Raw genomic sequence first — 27,375 nt, forward strand, 5'->3', positions numbered from 1 at the left:
AAAATAAAAGATGATAAATGTTAATTTTGTTTTATTTCCATTTAAAGTTGCCATTATAATTATAATGGTGCTTTAGGCAGTGGTCCGACCTCCGACCGCCGCCGGCGAGAAAACGACTAACTATCGGCGATTTTCTCTCTTAAGAAACGCACAATAAATATTGTACATTCCGTGTAAACGAAAGAGTTGCATATATCAAAAGTTGCTCTCTGACTGTTCACACTGCCGATGCCGGCGACGATTCGCTTTACTAGTTTTGTCGCTGAGCGATGAGCTTTCAAAAATATGCGCAATTGCAATTGTGCATTGTAAGGTCTACACTCTACATCTGCGTGGTGGTGGTGCGTATTGGTTGCCTGGTGGCTGCTTTTTCCTGCATGGTTAGCAGTGGGAGGGCGGGCGGTGCATTTCGCATGCTGCATGTTGCACCATACAGATTCGACCTGTTTCAGCGGATTATAGCAAATTAAGCTTTTGGTTCATTGTATATCTGTAAGAAGCTCGCGAAGGAAGTCCTAAATGAAACGAAACTTAACTGTATTTTTAATGAACTACGCTAGATGACTTGCTTTGTTGCTCTTTCATTCAGCTCACCTTCAGAGTTCCGACCTTCGTTTCACTACGGAGGTTGCCGGCTCGCTTCGCTCCACTCGGCCTTGTATGCTAGCTTCATTCATGATAGGCAAACTAGAAACAAAAATAAGCTAGCTACTCCTGCGCTCCGCCTCTGGAAGGTGGGAAAGTCATTTGTGGGAATGAGTGTAATATTTTAGAATAAAATTCCACAAGCAATTTTAGACTTGCCTTTACACAAGTTTAAAAAATGTGTTAAAAGTATGCTCCTAAAAAAAGCATATTATACAGTCGCAGACTATGTAAACGATAAAAAAGCTTGGATTTGACTCGCTCCAGCAATGCACGGGGCTGCAATGGCTTGTATAGTACGGTATAATAACATTGTAAATTGAAAAATTAAAAAGAGCAACCGCCGAGTTTCTTGCTGGTTCTTCTCGGTAGGAACGGCATTCCGAACCAGTGGTAAATTAAAACTACCTGACTATTCATAAGCACTTTTAAAAAGTTTATGTGAATAAAAAAACATTCTATTCTATTCTATTCAGGTCCTCCTTCGCGAGATCGCGAGCTTTTGGCTTCTAGTTTTACAAAAATTGGTTACTACCTACTCTAAGGGTAGGACAGACAATACCGCTTGGGCTCGAGATGCTCAGATTTCGTTCTGAATCTCTTTGAAAATTTATACTTAACATATTTTGCCAAAATTAATATTAATGGCAAAAGGTTAAGTAAATACTACTTTACCTTAAACTTTGGTAATTATTAATAATTTTTAACCGACTTCAAAAAAAGAGGTTTTCAATTCGTCGGAATCTTTGTTTTTTCAATTAATTACTTAGGTAACGTAACATATAAAAACCAAAACGGTTTATTTGTTAAGTAACGTTTACTTATCTAATAAGTCACAAATTGTTTATACAAGCAAGATACAAAAACAGGCAGACCATTAGATAGTTTGAGACTGATTTTGTATCTATAATAGGTACCTAACTAGCTCATGCTCGCGACATCGTCCGCGTGGACCACACAAATTTCAAACCCCTATTTTACCCCTTTAAGTCAGTCAGTCACCTTTTCCTTTTATATATTTAGATTAACAAGCCAAAACACGGACTATCCATATTACTTCTGCAATTATTGCTCCGACCACAACCACACTAGCCGCGGCGGCACTACTCGAGATGTCTGAATTTGTCTTATATGTAGTTCCACTGTCGTCTGCACTACTTGAAATGTCCAAATTTGTCTTATACATATTATGTAGTTCCACTGTAGTCGGTACTACTTGAGATGTTCGATTTTTTCTTGTCTTGCTGTCTTTGGTGCACGTTTGGTTATCAGGCATGAGTTGCAAACCGTTGGGGCAGAAACAGGAAGTTTTTGGCGAGTCGGGATATATCTGTGGCGCGGGCAAGCACCAATGTGAACAGTGGACGTTGACGCAGTGGTTGACACCGTCGGGTTGTCGATATGGATGGTATACGTGAATCACCATCATGTCTTCAGAACTTAGGAATGATTCAAGTGTGTTCAAGTTTTTCCGAATGATCAATTGCGGCTGATTTCCGTAAAACTTGTTAACGCGATATACAGCATCTCTATTCCAATCGGTCCAATACAGCCAATCCTCGAACGTGGTAATTGAGAAAGGGTATGGTAAAAAGGATCGAGAGTGGAGGATGACTCTTCGTGCCGTCCCGTCGTAGTTGCACGATGAGATTTCATGCAATTTTGAGTCTACCCAGAAGATTCTTTCACGAACCAGGTCTAGCACGACACCGTTAGGAGAAGACACGTTGGATACTATGATTTGTCGATGGGTACCATCCATACCGGCGCGCTCGATCTTTGGTACTGTACCCACGTCAGTCCAGTACATCCATCCATCGAGTGGATTGACAGTGATTGCTCGTGGCTCATCAAGCTTCCCCTGAATTAAGATCTTCCTCATATCGCCATTTAGGTCGGATAGTTCGATATGTTTTTTGCCAGCATCCGTCCAGTACAGACGTTTGTAGATCCAGTCTACTGCCAGTCCTTCTAAAGTGATAAGCTGGTCGCCTATCACGACCAGTCCTTCCTTCTCCCCGCCCTTGCTTTCTTCATTGATTTGTGATTTATAAATTTTCTGTTCTCTAACATTACTCCAAAAGACCACGCCTGTTTTGAAGTCGTAATCGTGTGCTACAGCATATTTTGTGCCATTAACAATGTCCACCATTTCGAGCTGGTCAAGGCTGATCTTCCTAATATCGATCCGTCTAGCTAGTAGTAGTAAGGGATGGCCTTCGATCGCCTTACAGCGGGTTTTATCGCTAGAGATCCTTGCGTAGCCAGAATGACACTCGCATTTGAAAGTGCCATTTTCATTTATACATATTTGGGAACATACTCCAGGATCTAAACATTCATCAATGTCTTCGCAAGATGTGTTATTGATGAGCTTGTATCCCTTTTCACAATCACAATGGTACCCAACAGGCATATCGATGCATTTTTGTGTACACCCACCATTATTTTGAGCACACTCGTCTATCCTACATCGGTCGGATTCGTCTGCTGAGTTTGGACAATCTGAATGCTCATCGCATACTTTAGACAATGGTATACACACTCCACTACCGCAATCAAATTCTGTCTTATCGCATTCAAGTCGTGTGCAGTTATATAAATCCAGACAGTCTTTCTTTCCATTACAATATAATGCCGAAGTAATTTCGTGGAAATCTTCACACTGGAGCTGGTTACGTCGAAATATGTTTCTATAGCAATTTTCAGAGGCTTCGTCCTCGCCGTCAGGACAATCGGGATAACCATCGCACACCAGCTTATTGAGTAAGCATCGAATCCCATATTTGCACTTAAATTCTGAAGCTTTGCATGTTAATATATTTCTCGGTGCGGAGGCACAATTCAATTCGTCACTTCCATCGAGACAGTCGATATCTCCGTCGCACCTCCACCATGCTGGTAGACAGTTACCGTCCGCGCATGTGAAGTGACTGGGCGCTTGGCACATCTGGGTCACGCCACTGGTTTTTGGCCATAGCACACAAAGAAATAGAAACCACCACAATTCGGAACCAATTTTAGAGGCTGTAATGTCCATGGACAATTGACAGCATTAAAACATTTAGTTTATTGCTTACAAACCAAACTTTCTGACTCACGCGTGACACGACGAGTAGTAACTAGTAGCAAGTACAAAATGACATCTCACGCGCCATTGGATCAACTCTATGGATCAACTGTCATGTCAAAAGTACGGTTCACCTTTAAAATATACACTTAAAATCATTTTATATGTAATTTTAACATTAAATTTCACACATAAAGTTAATATGGCGCGTGAAAAGTATTTTTTTACGCATTAGGTATATACCTACCTGTTACTAAATTATATTAATCTAAAATCATTCCAAGTCCCAGTACGCAATAATACTGTTTGTTATACGGTCTATTTTCCTGTAGATAAAAATATTCTTTGATATCTAAAATACCTACCTACTATAATAATGTTGGCAGTCAGCACAGGTTAGCACTACACGAGTAGAGTAAGTAAATGGCCAAATATTTTTAGTTCCGTACCAAAATGGTCAAAATTGAACCCTCATGGTGCGACTTACTCCATCTGTCTGTCTGTCGCAATTAATTATTTCAGTAACTATAAAAGCTATCGACATGGAATTTGAATCAGTTGTATAAAATATGTTTATTTAGGTATACAAACTTAACCTTACCACTAATTTTAAGGTTATAATTTCAAAAATGCCACCTTAGGAAATATTTCGTGACTTAGCGTACTTTAAATCTTTAGATCCATTAGTTAGGCTGTGCGTTGTCAGTCAGTCAGTCAATCACGGTAATGTTTTTAGTACCTACCGATTTATTTATTTACAAATTACAACGTCATCGTGTAAATAAATACCTACATTTATCCTATGTAAGGTATCCTTTTTTCCTCCATATTTAATGTATGCCTATTCACTCTTAATGGAATTAAGAAGAGTGAATAGACATCTTTTAATGTAAGGTTAGGCTTGATCAAATAAATGGATTGTTTTTGACCGTTTGACCGACATTTTTAACGTCACACCGTACTAATGCCATAGTAACTTCATGCGGTTTCATACAAATTTTCGTTTTGCGAGAAAGGGATAGAAGAACTCCAAAATTAAAATGCCTGTAACTTTGTAAATCTTTGTTGAATTTTTAAATTTTTTTCAGCGTAGGTACGTCATTATTTTTATCCTAGTTTATAATGAAGTAATAATATTTATCAAATTCAAAAGTAGGAAAATACCCAATTCCGATGATAGCGTAGAAGCATGCAAGGCCATTACTAAATGCATCTCATCTGAATTTTGATACAAAAATGGCCAGTGCATACCGGAGACGAAGATACCAGTCCTTCTCGTTGCGAAACGAGAAGGATTGTTCCGACGAATCTGACGAAGAACCCAGCACTTGCGAAAAGGTTTGCGGTTCTAATGAATGTACATGTGGCACGAGAAGATAATAAATATAAATTATTATTTCTTGTACGATGGTACGGAAACCGTTACTGTGCGAGTCCGACTTTGACCAATTTTTTATCAATCCTAAATTTTTTAAACTTAGCCTTTTACTTGAACTAGATATATTCAGAAGTAGTGCGACTCATCGGGAAAACAAAATTCCTCTTGTGTCACACTGTGACTCACGCGGAATTTTCCATTGTTGCGTTAGTTAGTTAGTAGTGCGACAGTTAGAATAGAATAGAAGAATTTTATTGCGATAACTGTGTACCTACATGTTCAGGTGTTATACTAATTTTTAATAGTCCTAACAGTTTGCCACTTTGTGGCGTGCAATACTACAAAAAAAATTGTCATTTAAAAATATTTTTAATATCACAATTAGGGAACTTGTAATAAAATATCGAGGCTTCGACGTCACTGGCAGGCGTCAAATGTTACCTACATTTGACGCTAGGTAGCCTATGAATCGCTTCATTTTCTTTGAATGCCACCCCTAGTGTAATATTTGACATATCGTCGATTCAGGACCAAACCGAGTTCCCTCACTCTACTGTTACTGACGGGAGTGACTCAACGGGAACATCTACATGGTAGGTATATTGGTACAGCTCTTCTACAACTGCTAATAAGTGATAGTGCAATAATAATGTAAATGCCAAGCATGGACTTTATTATTAAACTCAAAGTCTAGCTCCAAATCCTAAAGCTGCAGGTAAGAAGAAAATAAAACACGGGTTGCGGTAATTAACTTTAATACTATAGGATTTATTCACTTTACAATAGTTAGTTTACTAGTGGTTTGCCCTAACACAAGACAGTTTTCATCGGTTTACAGAGTAAGTTTTCACAATAAGTTATGTTAGCAATACTAATGCCCATTAAAAATCAAATAGTTTTGTTTCTTTATAATCTTTATCTAATTTTAGTATTTACTAGCTTATGCTCGCGACTTCGTCCGCGTGGACTACACAAATTTCAAACCCCTATTTCAATCACCTTAGGGGTTGAATTTTCAAAAATACTTCCTTAGCGGGTGCCTGCGGCATAATAGCTATCTGCATGGCAAACTTAAGCTCGATCCGTCTAGTAGTTTGAGCTGTGCGTTGATAGATCAGTCAGTCACCTTTTCCTTTTATATATTTAGATTGTGCCTCATTCATTAATGATCATGCATATACTTAACTAGCTTATGCTCGCGACTTCGTCCGCATGGATTAAATAAATTTCAAACCCCTAATTCACCCCCTTATGGGCTGAAATTTCAAAGGATGCCTACGTCATAATAGCTATCTGCATGCTAAATTTCAGCCCGATCCGTCAACTGTCCAGTAATTTGAGCTGTGCGTTGATAGATCAGTCAGTCAGTCACTTTTTTCTTTTTTCCGAACCAGTGGTAAATTAAAACTACCCGACGATTCGAAAGCGCTTGTAAAAAGTTTACTTGAATAAAACATATTCTATTCTATTCTATATATTTCCATATTGCATAACTTACAGGGATATATATGGTTCTTCACCAGTGTTTCCGCATGTGCACTACTAATTGACTGTTTTGGTTACATTTATATTCACATAATTTACAAAAATATGGCTTTTCATCAGTGTGAATTCTCATGTGCCTTACTAATTGACAACTTTGGGCGCATTTATATTCGCACAACTTACAATGAAATGGCTTTTCACCGGTGTGAGTTCTCATGTGCACCGCTAATTGACAACTTTGGACACATTTATATTCACACACCTTACAATGGTATGGCTTTTCACCTGTATGAGTTCTCATGTGCATCACTAATGCATTATTTTTAGCACATTTATATTCACATAACTTACAATGATATGGCTTTTCACCAGTGTGATGTCTCATATGCGTCGCTAACTGACTACTTGTATTAAACCTCCTATTACATAAATTGCAAGGATATGGTTTTACACCAGTATGAGTTCTCACATGCTCCACTAAATGACTACTTGATATAAACTTACGCTCACATAATTTACAACTGTATGGCTTTTCACCCGTGTGAGTTCTTATGTGCATCACTAAACGACTATTTGTTACAAACTTACGCTCACATAACTTACAACTGTATGGCTTTTCACCGGTGTGAGTTTTCATGTGCAACTTTAAATGATGTTTATATTTAGTTTTGTATTGGCAAATCTTGCAAGCAAATCGTTTTACTAACGAATGACTCCGTATGTGTTGTGATAGGACTTTTTTCTGTTTAAACATTTTTTGACACAAGTCGCAAACATACATAGTTTTTGACACAGTAACTTTCTCTTCAACAACTTTCTTAGGGAAAATATCATATAATTTGACGGAACAATCTGTTGGTGTAGTGCGTCGACCACTGACGTCTATATCGGCTTGCTCAGTTGATGACTCTTTCATTTCAATATTTGCCGCCAGACTCGCAGGCAAAGGAATGGCTGAAATAAAACACATCATTAGCAAACACACATTTAATGAATAGACCCCTATTCATTAAAAATTGCTTTAAAATATTGCAGAACAATAATAGTTTGTTAATATTTATAATGCACTTTTACTTATAAGTAATGGTTGATTAATGATAGGACTTATGACTAATAATAATTTGACCGCATGTGTAACATTTATAAACCGTACAAAATTAGAACTCACTCGCCATTTTAGTTCTATGTATTCATCATATAGTCATTTTGGATGGTTTGCCACACTACATGAATATCACTGTGACTCAACGGGGAAAAAATTCTCAGGCGGAATTTTACTTTCCAGTTGAGTCACACGCACATATTGCGTGTATAACAAGTGTTGATCGAACGTGAAAAATATTATCCTTGAGTCACACTGTGACATATGCCACTTTGTTTTTAACCGACTTCTAAAAAGGCGGTGGTTCTCAATACGGCCCGTATTTTATTTTTTAATGTATAGAAATGTAAACCAATTTCCAAGGCTTCCCGATTTGCAAAATTTTTTCTTGAATCAACAGAACAGGAGTACCCTGCATCATCATGGCTGAAAAGTTCGGATTTGAAGTTTAATCATGAAGCCGTTGCTTTGTACCTAAAATATCAATTCACTATTAGAAATTCCCTCGGCTTAGGAGTTCAGTACCTTACAGCATATGGATTGAAGAGGTGGGATCCGAAGTTCAATGATGTAGTCTATGCTTGATATCTAAAATAATATTGCATCATCCGGAGTTCCTGAATCACTATAGTTTACGAGTGCTGTACCCTGCATCATCAGGGTTGAGGAGTTGGAACTTGAAGTGCAATCATGAAGTCGTTGCTTGGTACCTACATTACTAATTCTCTATGAACACTTCCTGAATCTTTATAACTTAGGCGGGCAGTAACCTTGCAACATCAGGATTAAGGAGTTGGATCCAAAAAAATATGGGACCACCTCAGAAACTTTTTCTGTTAAAGAAAAAAAATTGCAAATCGGGAAACCTTGAGAGAAATCGGTGTACCTAAGTACATTAAAAAATTACGGGCCGAATTGCGCGAATGTACGCGACAGGTCAAGATGGCAATCGGGGAGCGAACCCGAGCCCGGTCCGGGCAAGCACAGGTGACGTGCGGGTGTGCGGGGCGTCCTCCCACCTCATACCCCGATTGCCATCTCAATCTATCACGTACTATAATTTTTGTCGCGTCGCCTCAAGTCAGTGTGGCTCAAGGATAATATTTTTCACGTTCAGTGAACACTTGTTACGTATACGCAATAGGTACGTGGGTGTGACTCAAAGGGAAAATGAAATTCCCAGTGTGACTCAAGAGGAATTTCCCCCCCGTTGAGTCACAGTGTGACTCAACGAAAACAGCCCCTTATTTTAAAGATGAAAGTACTTTTGACATGACAGTTGCCACAGAGTTAAAATAGCGAAAAAAATCTCATTGTGTACGCATTGTATATGTGACATCTAAATCTAAATATATAAAAGGAAAAGGTGACTGACTGACTGATCTATCAACGCACAGTTCAAACTACTGGACGGATCAGGCTGAAATTTGGCATGCAGATAGCTATTATGACGTAGGCATCCGCTAAGAAAGGATTTTTGAAAATTCGACCTCTAAGGGCGGTAAGATAGTGGTTTGAAATTTGTGTAGTCCACGCGGACGAAGTCGTTAAGTTATTAAATCTTACCTAAGGTCATAGTGGTGTGTGTAGAAGGGCTGGGGTCTGCCTGCCTGTGAAATAAATAATTAGAATGTATCTAGAGTGTACTGCAGAGCCACTAGCCAGTATGCAGCTGTACTGCATATAACAGGTTAGAAAGGAGGAAAGAGCACAATAATTTCTGATAAGAGTATGAGTGTATACTAACTGCAACTTGAACTAAACGTTATTGGTACTGGCAGGTATCCTGACCTGTTCTCAGTGATGAGTGAAGAGTGTGCAGAGCTGGAGCTCACAGCTGCATGAGGCTTCTCACATTCACCGTCACCGTCACTGTGCTGTCAAATACAAAACAAAGTCAAACTCAAACTCAAATTTTTTATTCAGAACTAGATGATGCCCGCGACTTCGTCTGCGTGGAATTAGATTTTTTTTAAATCCCGTGGGAACTCTTTGATTTTCCGAGATAAAACCCTATGTCCTTCCCCGGGATGTAAGCTACCTCTGCACCAAATTTCATCAAAATCAGTTAAATCGTTGGGCCGTGCAAAGCTAGCAGACAGACAGACAGACACACTTTCGCATTTATAATATTAGTTGTATAATTTCAGGCTTCCTGATTGTCAAAATTTTTGTTTGTAAGATGATATAGTGGTGATAATAAAATAATAAATATGTACTTAAAACTAAGGCCTTTAAGGACTGATATCCAGGGCCGTAAAATAAATTTAAAAAAAAGCGTGCTACCTAATCTCAGAACAAGGACTATTAGAAGTAGCCCTATTGTGAGACTTACTGTTAGAGCGAGATAGCTAAATGCATTCAAGCTCTTATTAGAACATGACAAAATGATTATGTTTTGTCCTTATCACCGTGGCCACTTTTTTTTGTTTGCCAAAATGTATTTGTATGTGAGTATTTGGCAAACAACGTGAAGTGAGGTTATGTTGACTCAAGTATTGTAAATAAATAATTGATTCGTTTTGTTGTTTTTGAAGTTATTGTGCAATGGTGGGTTGCAGTATACTAGGCTACAATAGCCGAAGCGAACGTAAAATAGACAGAATAACATTTCACAAGTAAGTACCTCTACTTGAGCGAGAGGGACTGAGTGGGCCACGCTAGTTGCATATCTGGACATATCTGTGTACTTAATATAAATTTTTTTTGTATGTTGATACAAAAATAAAAAATGAATAAAAAATTATTACTAGCTGATGCCCGCGACTTCGTCCGCGTGGATTTAGGTTTTTAAAAATCCCCTGGGAACTGTTTGATTTTCCGAGATAAAAAGTAGCCTATGTCCTTCCCTGGGATGCAAGCTATCTCTGTACCGAATTTCGTCAAAATTGGTTGAACGGTTGGGCCGTGAAAGGCTAGCAGCTAGCAGCTAGCAGATAGACAAACACACTTTCGCATTTATAATATTAGTATGGATATATGCTGCTAAAAGTGTTATAATCTCACCTGGAGACGCATGCAGGTATGTTGCATGTATGCATGATCATAGACAAATTCTTTCAAACAATGTGTACATTGGAAGAGAATACTTTCAAACTTTATCAGATCCTGAACAAAATTATTGACATTATTGTCATCTTCAGTTTTCATTTCCATGTCTTCATCTACCGACATGGACTCATCATTTTCTTCAATTTTGACGGTAAACTCTAGCTTTGTTTCCTCTAATTCTTTCTGGTTGTCTTCTGAGGGATGTTCTAGTATGTGTAAGTCACAGTGGTCAGGTCCTAGTGTTGTCAACACCATATTACTGTTTAGTTGGCGTTTTGTGCGGTCTATCATTTGTATATGTTCTCTTGTTATCTGTTGAGAGACAAGTTAGTATTTAATGTGTACAGTACAAGGATAAGAAAGGATGCAAGTTTATATATTAAGTACTCACTAATTCATGTTTTTCAACTAAGTCCATCATCAGTGCACGGGCTCTCAAGCTCTTGTCTCTAAATCTACTAAAGTTCATCAATCTCTGAGCACATTGTACACAAAGTGTTTGTTTTAGGTTTCCTTGATCACACAACTGAAACAACATGTAATTAATATATTCAAACATTGTTTATATTATTTATACATATTCCTAGATCATAAATTAACAACTTACAGGCTGTCCAGTTAACTTTTCATATGCTTCTTCCAATTTGTGTTTACTCATTAGTAACAGCTTGCTGTCAGTGTCTAGGCATATCATGCACACCTGGAAATATACTATGAGTTACTACTATGTTACTAGCCTTAGCTGTAGGCAATAGGAGCTAAGACTATAGTCTTAGCTGGAGGGAATAGGAGCTAAGACTACAGTTTTAGCTGTAGGGAATAAGAGCTAAGACTATAGTCTTAGCTTCTATTCCCTACAGTCACACTTTACTTGATCTAATTTAGTTACACACTTTAGTGTTACTAACAATACATAACATGACATTATGAGTTACCTGCACTGTCGAAGGAATAGCACCAGTACGAATTTGCCATAAGCCACTCTCAGTTTCATAAAGGTCATCACTTAGAAAATGCTGCGAGCAGACCACAGCAGAGTCGGATAAGTTGTCCTGTTTGCCGAGGGCTCTGAGCCAAGCAGCACGGAGATGCACTTCACTCGGCAAACTGGAAATTACCTCTTATGTTACACATAAGCAGACAAATGTATGCCAAAGTGATTAATGTTTTACACAATAGAACCACCAATCTATCCATACTAATATTGTAAATGAGAAAGTGTGTCTGTCTGTCTGCTAGCATTTCACGGCCCATCCGTTCAACTGATTTCGACGAAATTTGGTACAGAGAAAGCTTGCATACCTACCGGTTGATAATGATGATGATTACGCTGGTATTTGACAATTAGTGAGAGCTTAACTATGGCTTGAAGGTCTACTTAAGTATACTCACCCAGGAAAACTAATTGCCTTCCCCTCTCCATGTGATTTGCAGAAGGGCACACAACACTGCATTTTCAAGATTTTTTCTCCTTCGATTATATTATAACGAATCTTTAGTGGGCGTGGAAGAGTATGGAATTATGTTACTTTATTTGCTTGTGTGGTCACTAATCATTACAAAAAGCACTGATTTCTCATTTTTACTGGCACCAGGTTTTGTCCATTTCAGCCATATATTTACAAAGTACCTACATATTCAATGTACTCTGTGCAAAGTAGGTACTCTGTGATTTCATGTATTTCAGCACCAACCAGAAAAAAAAGATTTCAGCCAAGCAGGCGAATTGTATGAAATGGATGACTGAAATGGACACAGCAGCAACCAAAGAATTAACAACTTATAAATTAGGTTATTCTCTTTGATTGAAAAATAATTTACTCTGTGGTGAAAATCAATTAAACATTTGTTGGTTTGAAAAAGTACTCTGTGGTTTGGTGCTTTGGTGGTGGTGCCCTCAGCTCAGGCTTTAGCACAGAGTACCTACCTAGGTACTTTTTACATATGGGCTTTAACCAAGTGGAGTGATTATATTCTCTTTGGTGGAGTGGAGTGCATAGAGTAAAGTAATACACTGGAAGCAAAGTAATAGGTACACTACAATCTCGAAGCAATATTGTCAAAATATTAGGAGAAAAATCCGTGCTTTTTGTATTGACTAGTGACCACACACGCAAATATAACATAATTCCATAGTCTTCACATGCTTCACGCCCATAGAAGATTCGCTATAATCGCTATATAATCATAGAGATAATCGATCGAAGCGTCAGAAGTGAAAAATCTTGAAAATGCAGTGTTTTGTGCCTTTCTGCGAAAATACTTCAGACAATGTGTCCACATCACACGGGGAGGGGAAGGCAATTAGTTTTCATGGGTGAGTATTGAGTATACTTTGAGTCGACTTTCAAGCTGTAGTCAAGTTTTCACCTGTCAAATGCCAGCGTCATCATTATGAACCGATAGAAGTCCACTGCTGGACATAGGTCTCTTGTAGGGACTTCCACACGCCACGGTCTTGCGTCGCCGACATCCAGCGGCTCCCTGCGGCTATAGTGGGGGTCTGGAAGACACTGGGCTTTCTGGTGGGAGGTCGCCATTCTAGCACCTAAAGGTCCCATCATCTATCAGTTTTTTAGGGTTCCGTACCTCAAAAAGAAAAACGGAACCCTTATAGGATCACTTTGTTTTCGGTCTGTCAGGAAACCTACCACAGAGTACTTCCCGTTGAACTAGAATCATAAAATTTGTCAGGTAGATTGGTCTTATAGTGGTCATTAGGGGAAAATCTTAAAACCGTGAATTTGTGGTTAGTACATCACACAAAAAAAAATTAAAATGTGTTCATGAATAAATATTGCTATTTTCGACTTTCAAAGTAAAATTGCTATATCAAAATATTTATCGTGCAAAATGTTGATAAAATACGATTATAGTACAGAACCCTCAGTGCGCTAGTCTAACTCGCACTGGCCGGGCTTTTTAGGCTTCCGTACCTCAAAAGGAATAACGGAACCCTTATAGGATCACTTTGTTGTCTGTCTGTCTGTCAAGAAACCTACAGGGTACTTCCCGTTGACCTAGAATCATGAAATTTGGCAGGATGGTACATCTTATAGCTGACATTTGGGGAAAAATCTAAAAACTGAATTTAGGGTTAGATCACACAAAAAAATTAAATTGTGGTCATGAACTAATAATTAGTATTTTCAACTTTCGAAGTGAGATAACTATTACAAGTGGGGTATCATATGAAAGGTCTTCACCTGAACATTCTAAAACAGATTTTTATTTATTTTTATGCATCATAATTTTTGAATTATCGTGCAAAATGTCGAAAAAATAAGACTGCAGTACGGAACCCTCTTTGAGGCTGACTCCCACTTGGCCAGTTTTTTTTAACAGAGATAGCGAGCAAACGAGCAAGCGGGGTCACCTGATGTTAAGCGATTACCGCTGCCATATACATTTGCAGCACTAGTGGAACTGTAAAACATTAATCACTTTGGTATATGTTTGTCTGCTTATGTGTAACATAGGAGGTAATTTCCAGTTTACCGAGTGAAGTGCATCTCCGTGCTGCTTGGCTCAGAGCCCTCGGCAAACAGGACAACTTACCCGACTCTGCTGTGGTCTGCTCGCAGCATTTTCTAAGTGATGACCTTTATGAAACTGAAAGTGGCTTATGGCAAATTCGTACTGGTGCTATTCCTTCAACAGTGCAGGTAACTCAAAATGTCATGTTTTGTATTGTATTGTATTATTATTATTTTTGACAGACTAAGCAGCTTTCGCTGATGCGTGTATATCAGAAGTGCTTCAAGTTTTCAAAATGTTATGACTTAACCACATCCTTAGGCAATTTATTCCATATGTGAACAACTCTGTTGGTCAGAAAGTGTTTTAATGGATTTGACGATGGCAATTGATATTGTAGCTTCATATTATATAGTATTCTTAGTAAAAAAAAATATTCAAAAACAAAAATTAAATACCAACTTCACTAACCACAAATACTAAAAAGTAAAAAATGATTTTATTTTATTTACTAGCTTGTGCTCGCAACTTCGTCCGCGTGGACTTCACATATTTCAAACCCCTATTTCACCCATGATAGATAGATGACCATTTAGGGGATAAATTTTTCAAAAATCTTTTTTAGCGGATGCCTATGCCGTAATAGCTATCTGCATACCGAATTTCAGCCCGATCCATCCAGTAGTTAGAGCTGTGCGTTGATGGATCAGTCAATCAGTCAGTCACCTTTTCTTTCTATATATTTAGATTACTGAATATATTATGTATACAAGAGTTAATGTATGTAGGTCTATAATAATATTGTTTGAAGCTGGTGCTAATTAGCTGCACAAACCATCTATCTGCTCTTCATATTGTTTTTAACTGACTTCCAAAAAGGAGGTAGTTCTCAATTCAGCCCTTTTTTTGTGACTCCACATTGGCACCTCATTGGCGCCGACACCAAAGAATAATATTATAGAACTACAATAACTCTTGTTATACATAATTATATTCGGTAATAAATTAAATTGTTTGTTACTTTTTAGTATTTGTGTTTATTGAAGTGAGTTTAAATATATACTAGATGATACCCGCGACTTCATTCGTGTGGATTTAGGTTTTAAAAATCCCATGGATCCCTGAGATCCAAGCTATTTCTACCAAATTTCGTCAAAATCGGTTGAACGGATGGGCCGTAAAAGTCTAGCAGACAGACAGACGGACACACTTTCGCATTTATAATATTAGTATGGATTTAATCCTCATAATAGTTGAAGATTATATGAAAACAGTAATGCAAAAGTAACTAATTATATATTTCCAGGTTTGCATGATATGCCTTGACACTGACAGCAAGCTGTTACTAATGAGTAAACACAAATTGGACGAAGCATATGAAAAGTTAACTAGACATCCTGTAAGTTGTTAATTTATGATCTAGGAATATGTATAAACAATATAAACAATGTTTGAATATATTAATTACATGTTGTTTCAGTTGTGTGATCAAGGAAACCTAAAACATACACTTTGTGTACAATGTGCTCAGAGATTGATGAACTTTAGTAGCTTTAGAGACAAGAGCTTGAGAGCCTGTGCACTGATGATGGACTTAGTTGAAAAACATGAATTAGTGAGTACTTAATACATAAACTTGCATCCTTTCTTATCCTTGTACTGTACACATTAAATACTAACTTGTCTCTCAACAGATAACAAGAGAACATATACATATGATAGACCGCACAAAACACCAACTAAACAGTAATATGGTGTTGACAACGCTAGGACCTGACCACTGTGACATACACATAGTAGAACATCCCTCAGAAGACAACCAGAAAGAATTAGAGGAAACAAAGCTAGAGTTTACCGTCAAAATTGAAGAAAATGATGAGTCCATGTCGGTAGATGAAGACATGGAAATGAAAATTGAAGATGGCAATAATGTCAGTCATTTTGTGCAGGATCCGTTAAAGTGTGAAAGTGCTCTCTTCCAAGGTACACATTGTTTGGAGAAATATGTCCATGAACATGCGTACATGCAACATATGAGCATGCATCACCAGGTGAGATAGATTTCCACCATTAATCACTTTCTTAGGTGATAGTCTAGTGGTTATGTATAGAAAAAAATTATTACAAAAAAAAATCAAAATATAGTTATAATAATAGATACGATTTTATTAATATAAGTCAGAAAAAATTCAATTTATTTTAGTCTGTTTTGTATTTGGCAGAACGGTGATGGTGAATGTGAGACGTCACAAGTATGCAAGCCTCATACAGCTGTGAGCTCCAGCTCTGCACACTCTTCACTCATCACTGAGAACAGGTCAGTATACCTGCCAGTACTAATAACGTTTAGTTGCAGTTAGTATACACTCTTACTCGTATCAGAAATTATAATTTTCTTTCCTCCTCTCTAACCTGCTTTATGCAGTACAGCTGCATGCTGGCTAGTGGCTCCCCGGTACACTCTAGATACATTCTGATAATATATTTCACAGGCAGGCAGACCCCAGCCCTTCTGCACATTCTGCTCAAATCTTAGGTAAGATATGGCATTATTTATGATTTTACATTTTACACATTTTATAAACAAGGAAATAGTCACCATGTTTTGTTTCAGTCGCTCCTCTGCTCGCGAGTCTTGCGACAAATAACGAACTTAAAGTGTCCCCAACTGAAGAAGCCGATAAATACATCAGTTCCCAATACAAAAGATTAACAGATTTTGTTGCTGAATTATATGATAATGTTTTCTCTAAGAAAGTTGTACCAAGACAAGACGGAAAAGCTGTTAAGTCTTGTGTAAATCAAAACATTGCGTCTAAAGTTATGAGTTATCAGGCAACAAGTGACAATGAAGTCTCTACAACAGAATATATCGAACCTGTCACGAACACTGCAAAAGTAATTGTATCGAAAACTGTACAAAGTAAAACTGATTGTTTAAAGAATGTCATTGATATGCAATGTTCGCTACTAAGTAGTTCACACACAGAGAAAAGCGGGTTCATTTGTGATATTTGTCAAATAGTCTTCAAACAAAAAAGTCGCTTAGTTAAACACATAAAGACTCACGCTGAAGTAAGACGGTTGACTTGCAAGATATGCCAGTACAAATGTAAATATCAAAGTGATTTGAAGAATCATATGAGAACTCACACTGGTGAAAGACCTTTCTCGTGTAAGTTATGCAATCATAAATTTGCACGAAATAGCTCTTTAGTGACACACATGAGAATTCACGCTGGTATAAAACCTTTCACGTGCAAACTATGCAGTTACAAATGTACAACAAACAGTAGTCTAGTGACGCACATGAGAACCCACACTGGTGAAAAGCCATATTCGTGTGAGATATGCGAGTACAAATGTACACATAGACGTGGTCTAATCATTCATATGAGAACGCACACTGGTATAAAACCTTTCTCGTGTGAGTTATGCAATTACAAATGTACGACAAATGGCGGTCTAGTGACGCACATGAGAACCCACACTGGTGAAAAGCCATATTTGTGTGAGATATGTGAGTACAAATGTGCACATAGAGGTCGTCTAATCATTCATATGAGAACGCACACTGGTATAAAACCTTTCTCGTGTGAGCTATGCAATTACAAATGTACGACAAAAGGCTGTCTAGTGACGCACATGAGAAAGCACACTGGTGAAAAGCCATATTCGTGTGAGATATGCGAGTACAAATGTGCACATAAAGGTAGTCTAAGGAATCATATAAGAACGCACACTGGTATAAAACCTTTTTCGTGTAAGTTATGCGATTACAAATGTACGACAAATGGCAATCTAATGACGCACATGAGAACCCACACTGGTGAAAAGCCATATTCATGTGAGATATGCGAGTACAAATGTGCACATGGTAGTAGTCTAATGAAGCATATGAGAACTCACACTAACACTGGTGAAAAGCCTTCATCATGTTCGTGAGCCGCACGTGTCACTCCGCCACCAGACAGTGCTCAGGAGATAAACGCTACAACAGACAGTATGTAGTGTGCTTTGTGTAGAGTGTATCTTGGAGGATCTGGGTATGACGCGCCCGTTTTGGGATGCACTGACATTATAAGATACTGACAAAGATCTGATAATTCGTCTGAAAATAGTTATTTTAAGAAAAAAGAAACTTGCAAATACACCCCCGTAAGGCTTCCTGTACATGAAGCTGGAGCCAGACCGAAAGTTAGTGTAAACAAATAAAAATCGCATAGAGCTTTACCGGCACCGCACCACTGCCGAGTCGGTGCCGCGATTTATTTAAACCAAACTAAAACTCCATCTCCAAAGACATTCATCAGATCTTAAGATGTCTTTGGAAATGGAGAACAGAACTCCTCAATGGATAAGATTAATAAGAGTAAATCGAAATCAGTGTAATAGCTTAGTAAACAGTAGATTTTTAACTAGGCATGACATATTTTCATACAGTGAGGCCACTAAAATTTGTGAAATACAAAAATATCAAAAAAAAAACCTACTTCAATAACCACAAACACTAAAAAGTGAAAAATAATTTAATTTATTACCGAATAATTAAATTACAAAAAACAAAAATACCAAACTTATTCTAGAACATAAAAATTACAAATCGAAAATATCATCTAAACCACCGCAACGAGGCAGGGTGCTGGGAACGCTGACAGCGTTACCTCGTTGAATGGCCAGACTAATATGCTGACCGAGGTCACTGCCAGCCCTCCGGTCCCCCGTGGATTCCGCGAGACGGGATGAAAGGTCCTTAAAAAAGGATCTAGCATCCTCGCCCCACGAACCCATGGTCTCCACCCCAAAAGGCACAAATATGAAACTATTTTCTATATTCTCATATTTGCGCCTCTTGGCCCGTTCTGCCTTAGTAGCCGCCGCTCCGGCCGCCACGGAGGTCGCCTGTACGTGTGACAGCGCCAGTGTATCCACACACGTGGCATCCCACACAAGCGACCTACCTTGCTTCCACGGGACAAGAGTCATACCGTCTGGTCTCTTGCCATCGCTACCGAATAATTGTGTATACAAGGGATTTTAGTTCTTCTTCTTCTTCCTTACCTTATCCCACGCTACGTGGGGTCGGCACAACATGTCTTTTCTTCCACTCACTTCTGTTATCCGTCAAAGCATTATCCACTCCTTTTACACGCATATCCTCTTTCACGCAATCTGTCCACCTTTTCTTTGGTCGTCCGAGATTGTAGTTATATTATAATATTTTTTTGGGGCCTGTGCCAATAAGGTGCCAATGTGGTGTCACGAGCACAATGAAGAGTAGACTGAATATAGAACTACATTAACTCTTGTATACATAATATATTCGGTAATAAATTAAATAATTTTTTACTTTTTAGTGTTTGTGGTTATTGAAGTCGGTTTTAATTTTTTTTATGCGCGAGCCAGAGCGACAGTTGATGTGATTATAAATGATCACAATACACTTGCATGGAGTTTAACTGTAGCCTACGGTGATTATGAATCTTCACCTCAAAATTTATAAAACAAGACATATAATTTGTTTCAGTCGCTCCTTTGTCCGCGCGACTTCCGACAGTTAGTGAAGACAAGGAGCAAGCAAATGAAGATAGCGATGCAATCCGGGAAAGTAAACCTGTATTTGAAATCGACATTCGGGCATTCGAGAACCAAACATCCGATATCAACTGTAAAAGGAACATAAACATTAAAAGATCAACAAAATGTGTAGTTAAATCATATGAAATCAAAAAATCTAAGGTCAATCAGAACATTGCGCCTAAAGATATCAGTAATCATGGTCAGGATGAAATCTCTGCGACAGTAGACGTTAAACCAGTCATTAATACAGTAAACATTTGTGACATTTGTAGAAAAATGTATAAACGAAAAAGTTTCTTAGTTAAACACATAAAGACTCATACTGAAGTAAAATGGCTTAATTGCAAGATTTGCCAGTACAAATGTAAATATCAAAGTTATTTGAAGAAGCATATGATAACTCACACTGGTGAAAGACCTTTTTCTTGTAATTTATGCGATTACAAATATACAACAAATAGTGATCTAGTGAGGCACATGAGAACTCACACTGGTTTAAAACCTTTCTTGTGCGAGTTATGCAATTACAAATGTACAGAAAATAGCAGTCTTGTGAAGCACATGAGAACCCACACTGGTATAAAACCTTTCTTGTGTAAGTTATGCGATTACAAATTTTCACAAAGTAGTAGTCTTGTGCAGCACATGAGAACCCACACTGGTGAAAGACCTTTCTCGTGCAAGTTATGCGATTTCAGATGTGCAACAAATAGCACTCTAGTGACGCACATGAGAACCCACACTGGTGAAAAGCCCTATTCGTGCAAGATATGCGAGTACAAATGTGCACATAGAACTAGTCTAATGAATCATATGAGAACTCACACTATTACTGGTGAAAAGCCTTCATCATGTTCGTGAGCCGCACGTGTCACTCCGCCACCGGAGAATGCTCAGGAGATAAACTCTACAACAGACAGTGTGTAGTGTGCTTTGTGTAGAGTGTATCTTGGAGGATCTGGATATGACGCGCGTGCTTTGGGATGCCCTCAAATTAATGAAGATACTATATATAATGATAAGTCGTTAGAAAAAGAAAGGACTTGTAAATGTAAATAATTTATAATTTTGTCATAGTGTTTCTTTCTACCGACACTTCAAATAAATTTCTAAATTCTAAGGGTATTTCTCAGAAAAGTTCGAATCCAGCCGGTTCTGTACATGAAGCCGCGAGTCGGACCGAAAATTAGTGTAAACAAATAAATAAAATCGCATAGAGCTTTGCCGGCGCCGCACCACTGCAGCGTCGGTGCCGCACCACTGCAGCGTCGGTGCCGCACCACTGCAGCGTCGGTGCCGCACGGCTCATATGAGATTTTTAGTTTATATTTATATTAGTTTTGTTATTTATATTGTTCTTTTTTTAATTTAGTACTAACAAGATTTTGAATGTCTTTTTCATTTCTCTTATCTTTTCTTTTTAAATATATAAAAGGATTGACTGACTGATCTATCAACGCACAGCTCAAACTACTGGACGAATCGAACTGAAATTCGGCATGCAGATAGCTATTATGACGTAGGTATCCGATAAGAAAGGATTTTTGAAAATTCATTCCCTTAGGCTGCCTGTCGACTGATGCGGAGCGGAGCGGAGATGTGTATAGTTGACCAATCAGAGTTTTGTCAGACGGCGGAATAAAATCATCACGTTATTTACCGACAATCTGATTGGTTTGCTCAACACATCTCCGCTCCGCTCCGCACCAGTGGACAGGCAGCCTTAGGGGGTGAAATAGGGGTTTGAAATTAGTGTAGTCCACGCGGACGAAGTCGTGTGCATAGGGTTGCCAGGTCGCCAAATCTAATAGCCGGACAGACCAGCCAGTTTAGCCGGACATTTGGGTAGAAAGACCCCTACATTATTGAGGATTTTGTGTCTTAGTATTAATAGGTACGACAACAAAATTGTATGTAAAATCAAGCTTTTTTATTATTGTCATAAATCTTGTTGTCGGGCGGCACGGACGCCTGCGGGAGCGACCGACAGTCTAACCGCCTGCGCTCGGCCACGCTCGTTTGCAAAATGTAAAAAGCCGGACACCGTTTATTTTGGCCGAACAATCAAAAAGCCTACCTATGTCCGGCTTTATCCGGACGCCTGGCAACCCTACGTGTGCATAAGCTAGTTAAGACAATAAGATTGTTTAATGTGAAATAATATTAAAAGTATAACAAACCTGTGTATTATTTGTGAACCCTTAGATCAACGTAAACAAGCTCTTCTATTTTCGTTGCGGAATGTCATGAGGATTATTTTTAGGGTTCCGTACCAGAAGGGTGCCAACGGGACCCTAAAAATGACCTTGATGACATTCTGCCACGAAAAAAGAAAAGTTTGTTATAAGTCCCGCAAATTTCTATTGCGCGTGGCCGCCATTTTAGTGACGTCAGCACTAGACTGAAGTTTTGAGCTGACTGTATCAAAGAATTTCTAAGTACTAGGTACTTATATTTTTATTATATATTTTTATTTCGACACGTCAAAACGACGTCATTTCGGTGTCAAGAGGTCAAATATTATGCTAAAAATTTTTTACGAGACATTTCACCGCGATTAATAGCCTCAACTGGTGACAGAAGGGCTGGCTCATTTTTTGCGCAGCGGATCAGCCTGGCTGTCCAGCGCGGAAATGCAGCCAGTATTCTTGGCACCATTCCACGCGGTCATGATTTATATAGTAATTAGATAAGGCTAGCTTTAAGTTTTATTGTATTAAAAAAAATAAAAAAAAATATTATTGGTAGGTATGTAGTTCTAAGGAACAAATTAGGATATGAACGACTTACCCGTTCGTGTTAGGCTTCCGCGACCCTGTCTCTTCGGGATATAGAAGAGGGAATAATGTATAGCAAGCGACAGGTCGAAATGGCAATCGGGGTATGAGGCGGAAGGACATTCTGTATAGCAAGGAATAGATATACTTCTCTCTGAGCCGTAGGTATAGTATCCAAAACTCAAAATATAATAACGGGTAAAAAATCATATTTTCTCACCAAGTAGGTATTCGTCTTTGGTCCAAAACAGCACAGACCAATAACTAGATAATCTATGCCAATAACATAGCAAAACAGAAATAGTAGATAATCTATGGGTATCATCATCATCACTTCATTCCGTAATGATCATGGATGTAGGAAGTAATACCTAATTCTTATTAGTCTACTACTACCTGAAGTACTTCCTGACCTAATTACATGCAATGATGCATCATCACTGCATCAATTAAAAAACAAAGCAAACGGCTACAGCCTGCAGACCAGTTGCCCGTAAAGCCAGTAAAAAAGGGTATTTCCTTTTTACTGCTTGCTTAAAGATTTAGAACCCAGAGCCGGGAAGTCAGTTTAAAAAATAAGGTGTTAGGAAACCACAGACCAGTATATTAGTGATCTGTGTGTGATTATATACCATACTCTTTGATGTTATTGGTCTGTGCTCTTTGATCGCAATTCGTCCTATATGTTATTGGTCTGTGTCGCAAACGTCAAAAAGTGGCAAAAAAAGGTTGTTGAATGTTGAATTTTGTTTCTAAAAAATCTGGAAATTCCTAGCCACAGAGTACTTTGTAATATATGAAATTCCTAGCAAAGCTACCAATGTGAAGCTAGAAATGTATTTAACTTAACATTTCCCTAAAAGTGGCTGAGGAAAGAGAAGGAGCTATGGAGGTACATTGGATCTTAATTTATCTTTTTTCCTCGCCTGTTGTAGCTTTATATGGAAACAGTAATGTAAAAGTAACTAATTATATATTTCCAGGTTTGCATGATATGCCTAGACACTGACAGCAAGCTGTTACTAATGAGTAAACACAAATTGGAAGAAGCATATGAAAAGTTAACTGGACAGCCTGTAAGTTGTTAATTTATGATGTATAGTTATGTGTTGTATAGTGTATATTAAAATTAAATTAGATTGTACTTACCTCGCTGTACACTATCAAATGTTTTTGATAAATCTGTAAACAGTGCAGAGACAACCATGGATTATTTAAGGAATGTTAGATTACTTTAATTGTGTGTTGTTTCAGTTGTCTGATCAAGGAAACCTGAAACATACAATTTGTGTACAATGTGCTCAGAGGTTGATAAACTTCAGTAGATTTAGAGACAAGAGCTTGAGAGCCCGTGCACTGATGATGGACTTAGTTGAAAAACATGAAATAGTGAGTATGTAATACATAAACTTGCATCCATTCTTATCCTTGTACTGTACACATTAAATAGTAACTTGTCTCTCAACAGGTAACAATAGAACATATACAAATGATAAACCGCACAAAACACCAACTAAACAGTAATATGGTGTTGACAACACTAGGACCTGACCATTGTGACTTACACATACTAGAACATCCCTCAGAAGATAAACAAGCAGAGTTAGGGGAAACAGGACATCAATTTCTAGTGAAAATTGAAGGAAATAATGACTCTATGTCGGTTAATGCGGACAATATAAATGAAGATGACAATAATGCAGACAATTTCAAAGATACTTCCCAAAGACACATACTAGAACATGTTTCAGAATACAATCAGAAAGAATTAGAGGAAAGTAGACTAGAACGTATCATGAAAGTAGAAGGAAATGATGAGTCCACGTGGGTTGATGAAGACATGGAAATGAAAAATGAAGCTGACAATAATGTCATTAATTTTGTTCGGGATCCGTTAAAGTACGAAAGTGTTTGCTTCCAGTGTACACATTGTTTGCAGGAATTTGTCCATGAACATGCGTACATGCAACATATGAGCATGCATCTCCAGGTGAGATAGATTTCCACTATTGTAACACTTTCATCAGCTTGCAGCAGCACCACTATTATAACACATTCATATAGTAGCTTGTTTAGTTGTAAAGGGGTCTCTCAAACTCTCAAACGACGGAAATGTTATGACTTTGTTTTGTATTTAGCAGAACAGTGACAGCGACGGTGAATGTGAGAAGCCACAAGAATGCAAGCCTCATACAGCTGTGAGCTCCAGCTCTGCACATTCTTCACTCATCACTGAGAACAAGTCAGTACCAATAATGTTTAGTTCAAGTGACAGTTAGTATACACTCATACTCGTATCAGAAATCATAATACTCTAATCTGCTATATTTAGTACAGCTACATATTGGCTAATGGCTCCCCAGTACACTCTAAATACATTCTAATTATTTATTTCACAGGCAGCCAGACCCCAGCCCTTCTGTACATTCTGCTCAGACCTTAGGTAAGATACAGCCTTATTTAACATTCTACATTTTACACATTTATAAACAAGGAAGTAGTCAAAATGTTTTGTTTCAGTTGCTCCTCTGCCCGCGAGTCTTGCGACAAATAACAAAATAAAAGTGTCCCCAACTGAAGAAGCCGATACAGACGTCAATTGCCAATACAACAGATTAACAGATTCTGGTGTCAAATTATATAATGTTTTCTCTAAGAAAGTTGTACCAAGACGAGACGAAACGCTGAAGAAAACACGAAAAGCTGTTAGGTCTTGTGTCAGTCAGAACATTGTGTCTAAAGATGTCATTTATCAGGCAACAAGTCAGAATAAAGTGCTTCAAACAGAATCCCTTGAACCAGTCATTAAAACACTAAAAGCTTTACAAAGTAAAACTGATTGTTTGAAGAATACTGATTGTTTAAAGAATGTCATCAACATACAATGTTCACACATTGAGGAAAGATGGTTCATTTGTGACATTTGTGGAAAAACGTATAAACGAAAAAGTCTCTTAGTTAAACACATAAAGACTCACGCTGAAGTAAGACGGCTCACTTGCGAGATATGCCAGTACAAATGTAAATATCAAAGTAATTTGAAGAGGCATATGAGAACTCACACTGGTGAGAAACGTATCTCATGTAACTTATGTGATTACAAATTTACACAAAATAGCCATCTAGTGACGCACATGAGAACCCACACTGGTATAAAACCTTACGCGTGTAAGTTATGCGATTATAAATGTACAACAAATAGCTCTCTAGTGAGGCACATGAAAACCCACACTGGTGAAAAACCCTTTTCGTGTAAGTTATGCGATTACAAATGTGCACGAAATAGCCATCTAGTGAGGCACGTGAGATCTCACACTGGGGAAAAACCATTTACGTGTAAGTTATGCAATTACAAATGTACACAAAGTAATAATCTAATGAGGCATATGAGAACTCACACTGCCACTGGTGAAAATCCTTCATCATGTTCGTGAGCCGCACGTGTCACTCCGCCACCGGAGAGTGCTCAGGAGATAAACTCTACAACAGACAGTATGTAGTGTGCTTTGTGTAGAGTGTATCTTGGAGGATGACAACAGACAGTGTGTGGTCAGATTCAAAAAGCGTGATGAATAATATCTTCGATAGCTCCAGGACTGTAAATGGAGGCTTCCAAGCAGTGGACTTGAACACAGAAAGGAAAAGTAAAGGAAAACTCACGTATGCGCGACAATTCTTCGTAAATTTGTCCTCTGTTCACTTCACTTTCTTTTCGCGAGAGAATTGACCACAGCTGGGCGTTTAGGCGATTAGCGACACGTTATTACGCGAAGTTTTAGCACACGTAGGCGGCCATGTTGAGATTTGGGAGCAAAAATTGCGTGCTCTCACGACAATGTCCTTGTTGCGATTGATTGCGCCTAGCAGCGCCGGCGCAGCGGGTTTTCGAGTTAAGTGAAAGGCGAATTGGTGCGAAGGAGAGATATAAATTTAAGTGGAAAGGAGTGAGAGGGAGAACACTGGCTATTTTTAATTTAAAAAAAAAAAAAACTTTAATTCTTACCAGTGTGCTTTGTGTAGAGTGTATCTTTGGGGATCTGGGTATGACACGCGTGCTATGGGATGCACTGACATTAATGAAGATGTTAGGGGTAAGGTTGGAAGTTGGAATAAACTTAGGTTTATCCGGGTATAGTTAGTATTACCCAAGGTTCTTCGGTAATGTCCAAATAATAATGAAAACTAAGTTAAACGAGTTCGATGTGCAATATTTACTGCCAGTATCTGTAAATAAGTTTAACTTTAGTATAAAAGTTGGTTAGGGTAGAACAGTTACGACAACTGAATTGAAGCGTTCCAGGATTTTTGTCAGTTGCAATGATTAAATATGTTCGGCCTAGGTCAAACTAGCTAAGCCTAAAGTGTTTAGGCTGAACTAGATTATCCTGGGCTAAACTTCTTTATTTTGACACGCGTACCGGTTTGACCTAGCAGAAACTAGTTTGACCTGAAATCGAGTTTGACCTTTGGCGGTAACTTGTACTGTTAAATTAGTTATTAATTCAATGACTAAATTAAATTAGTTATTAATTATATGTAGTATACATATAAGTCATTGTATTAATTTACATTGTTGTTTTTATTTAGTACTAACAAGATTTTAGATAAAGTGTTTAATGTGAAATAATATAAAAGTAATTATAACAAACCTGTGTATTATTTGTGACTCCTTAGGTAAGTACCTACTGTACCTAATTTTGTGAAGGTTTGACGACCTCCCTGGTGCAGTGGTGAGCGCTGTGCTCTCCGGTCGTGTCGGGTAAGTCCCATTTGTTCTATAGAACTTGACGTCATCAGACAAGACACGCAG

General features: G+C 38.2%; 2 protein-coding genes and 1 pseudogene across 2 annotated transcripts; 1 reads left to right on the plus strand and 2 right to left on the minus strand.

Moving 5' to 3' along the window:
- Positions 1 to 79: 79 nt before the first annotated feature.
- On the minus strand, positions 80 to 3,705 carry LOC117994075 (very low-density lipoprotein receptor pseudogene; annotated as a pseudogene).
- Positions 3,706 to 6,428: 2,723 nt separating this feature from the next.
- Positions 6,429 to 12,370, minus strand: LOC117994076 (zinc finger protein 260-like). Its single transcript, XM_034981953.2, has 8 exons — positions 12,124 to 12,370; positions 11,667 to 11,838; positions 11,339 to 11,431; positions 11,123 to 11,257; positions 10,687 to 11,043; positions 9,472 to 9,557; positions 9,247 to 9,290; positions 6,429 to 7,532 (listed from the first exon to the last, which is right to left on the minus strand). The coding sequence occupies exons 1-8, from the start codon at positions 12,183 to 12,185 to the stop codon at positions 6,610 to 6,612; spliced, it is 1,872 nt and encodes a 623-aa protein (XP_034837844.2). The 5' UTR covers positions 12,186 to 12,370; the 3' UTR covers positions 6,429 to 6,609.
- Positions 12,371 to 12,724: 354 nt separating this feature from the next.
- On the plus strand, positions 12,725 to 27,132 carry LOC117994077 (zinc finger protein 271-like). Its single transcript, XM_069507526.1, has 10 exons — positions 12,725 to 13,048; positions 14,225 to 14,396; positions 15,515 to 15,607; positions 15,689 to 15,823; positions 15,903 to 16,259; positions 16,431 to 16,525; positions 16,701 to 16,744; positions 16,823 to 17,920; positions 20,327 to 20,540; positions 25,555 to 27,132. Exons 1-10 carry the CDS (start codon positions 12,963 to 12,965, stop codon positions 25,997 to 25,999), a joined length of 2,739 nt encoding a protein of 912 aa, XP_069363627.1. The 5' UTR covers positions 12,725 to 12,962; the 3' UTR covers positions 26,000 to 27,132.
- The last annotated feature ends 243 nt before the right edge of the window (positions 27,133 to 27,375 follow it).

This window comes from Maniola hyperantus, chromosome 26 (genome assembly GCF_902806685.2).
Source record: "Maniola hyperantus chromosome 26, iAphHyp1.2, whole genome shotgun sequence".
Classification (NCBI taxonomy): domain Eukaryota; kingdom Metazoa; phylum Arthropoda; class Insecta; order Lepidoptera; family Nymphalidae; genus Maniola; species Maniola hyperantus.